Source organism: Trachypithecus francoisi, unplaced genomic scaffold, assembly GCF_009764315.1.
Source record: "Trachypithecus francoisi isolate TF-2019V2 unplaced genomic scaffold, Tfra_2.0 Lachesis_group10, whole genome shotgun sequence".
Lineage (NCBI taxonomy): Eukaryota > Metazoa > Chordata > Mammalia > Primates > Cercopithecidae > Trachypithecus > Trachypithecus francoisi.
Genome location: NW_022681455.1, coordinates 116,579,176 through 116,580,793, shown reverse-complemented (window position 1 = coordinate 116,580,793; position 1,618 = coordinate 116,579,176). Strand labels below are relative to the sequence as shown.

The window sequence follows — 1,618 nt, the reverse complement described above, 5'->3', positions numbered from 1 at the left end:
TCGATCGTCCCTCTGCTAAGATATTCCACTTATATTAATTATTAATGGTTTATATCTGTCAGCATTTGATTTCATACTATTTATTCTGGCACATTGAGTTGCCTGTCTCTTTCTAAACCTATGCCACATTGTTTTAATAATTTATTTTTCAAAGTATGTTTTAAAATTGATTATGTCTATTACATATAATTATTTTCTTGGAAAACCTTGGTTAACATAGGCTTAAAATGATTTGGAAGCCCTCACCTCACCCCTGACACAGACACAAAGAGATATACAGAAAAGCCAAATAAATAAATGTGTGTGTGTGTGTGTGTGTGTAAACACAAACACATCTGCATTTTGATTGCAATTACATTGAAAGCATATGTAAACACAAACACATGTCTGTATTTTTATTGCAATTCCATTAAAAGTAAGTAAGTTTGAGGAGAAGTAAAATCTCATCTTCATTTTGACCATTTCTCTCTACAAATATACACTCTTTCATTGTTTTCAAGTCCTCCTTTTGTGATTCACGGCCATCTTACTCTACCATTAGTTCTGACAGTTGTATGCATTGATTTTGTGTATAAAACAAAGTCAACTACAACCTACAGCCAGTTTTTGTAAAATTAATTGCAATTCTTATTTATGATTTCTTTTATGTTATTGGAAGAATTTCTCAAAATGTTATATAATACATATGAAATTTTTAATTTTTTAATTTACTATAATAGGATGTCCTTTAGTTTAGGGGTCAAAAATTGATGCTTATATAAGGAAATAATAGGTATTATAAAATAAGAGCTATATTACTGGCAAAGAGTTTCATATGAAGGCCTTTTCTTCAAACATATGGCCATTATTTTTTTTATTTGTTTGTTTCAAGTTTTAATCAAAGCTTTTATATAAGATTACTTTATTCCTGCATCTTCTCAATAGTTTCTTCCTTGTATTTGCCCTTTTCCTTTCCTACTTGGCGAGACTTGGCTTTCCGTTCAAGGATCTTTTTGCGGTCTTTGTCCAGTTTTAGCCTAGTGATAACTACCTTGCTGGGGTGAATGCCTACGTGGACAGTTGTGCCATTAGCCTTTTCCCGCTGCACCCGTTCAATGTAGATAACGTATTTCTTCCGGTAAACCTGGACTACTTTGCCAATTTGCTGACCTTTATAGTGTCCTTGTACAACCTGAACTTCATCATCCTTTCGGATGGGCATAGATCGCACGTTGTACTTCTGTCTCAGCTCTTTGGAAAGAGGGGAAGACATATCCTTCCTGCGAATGTGGGAAGGTGCATTGAAATGCCTTTTGCGATTCTTGCTTCGGTCGGAAGTCACAAAGGGATTAAATTTCATTTTGGCCGCTCCCGCTTCGGTGATGGCCGCAAAAGGGAAAAGCATGGCCATTATTTTATATCTTTCTAACTTACAGACATGAAAGGATTGAGAAATACGTTTCTATTATAAAGTGACAGTGTAAGAACAATTATAAATGACTAACAAAGGTTGGTCTTAGTGTGACTGAGCACAGCAAGCTGAGGACATGCCTCTTTAAAGGGACTCACAGATGTCATTAGGATCCAGCCTCATGTTTTGGAAATGTCACCCCAAGAGTGCCAGAGCTACCAATTTTCC

The 1,618-nt window shown here is 35.3% G+C and overlaps 1 protein-coding gene across 1 annotated transcript; it reads right to left on the bottom strand.

Annotated features, from left to right (window-relative positions):
- Window positions 1-860: 860 nt before the first annotated feature.
- LOC117088078 (60S ribosomal protein L26-like) lies at window positions 861-1,405 on the bottom strand. The gene has a single exon (XM_033219074.1). It carries the CDS (start codon window positions 1,388-1,390, stop codon window positions 902-904), a length of 489 nt encoding a protein of 162 aa, XP_033074965.1. The 5' UTR covers window positions 1,391-1,405; the 3' UTR covers window positions 861-901.
- Between the last annotated feature and the right edge of the window lie 213 nt (window positions 1,406-1,618).

Bases quoted from the DNA above. Each gene is read 5' to 3' on its own strand.
- LOC117088078 (XM_033219074.1), bottom strand. From the start codon at position 1,390: ATGGCCATGCTTTTCCCTTTTGCGGCCATCACCGAAGCGGGAGCGGCC.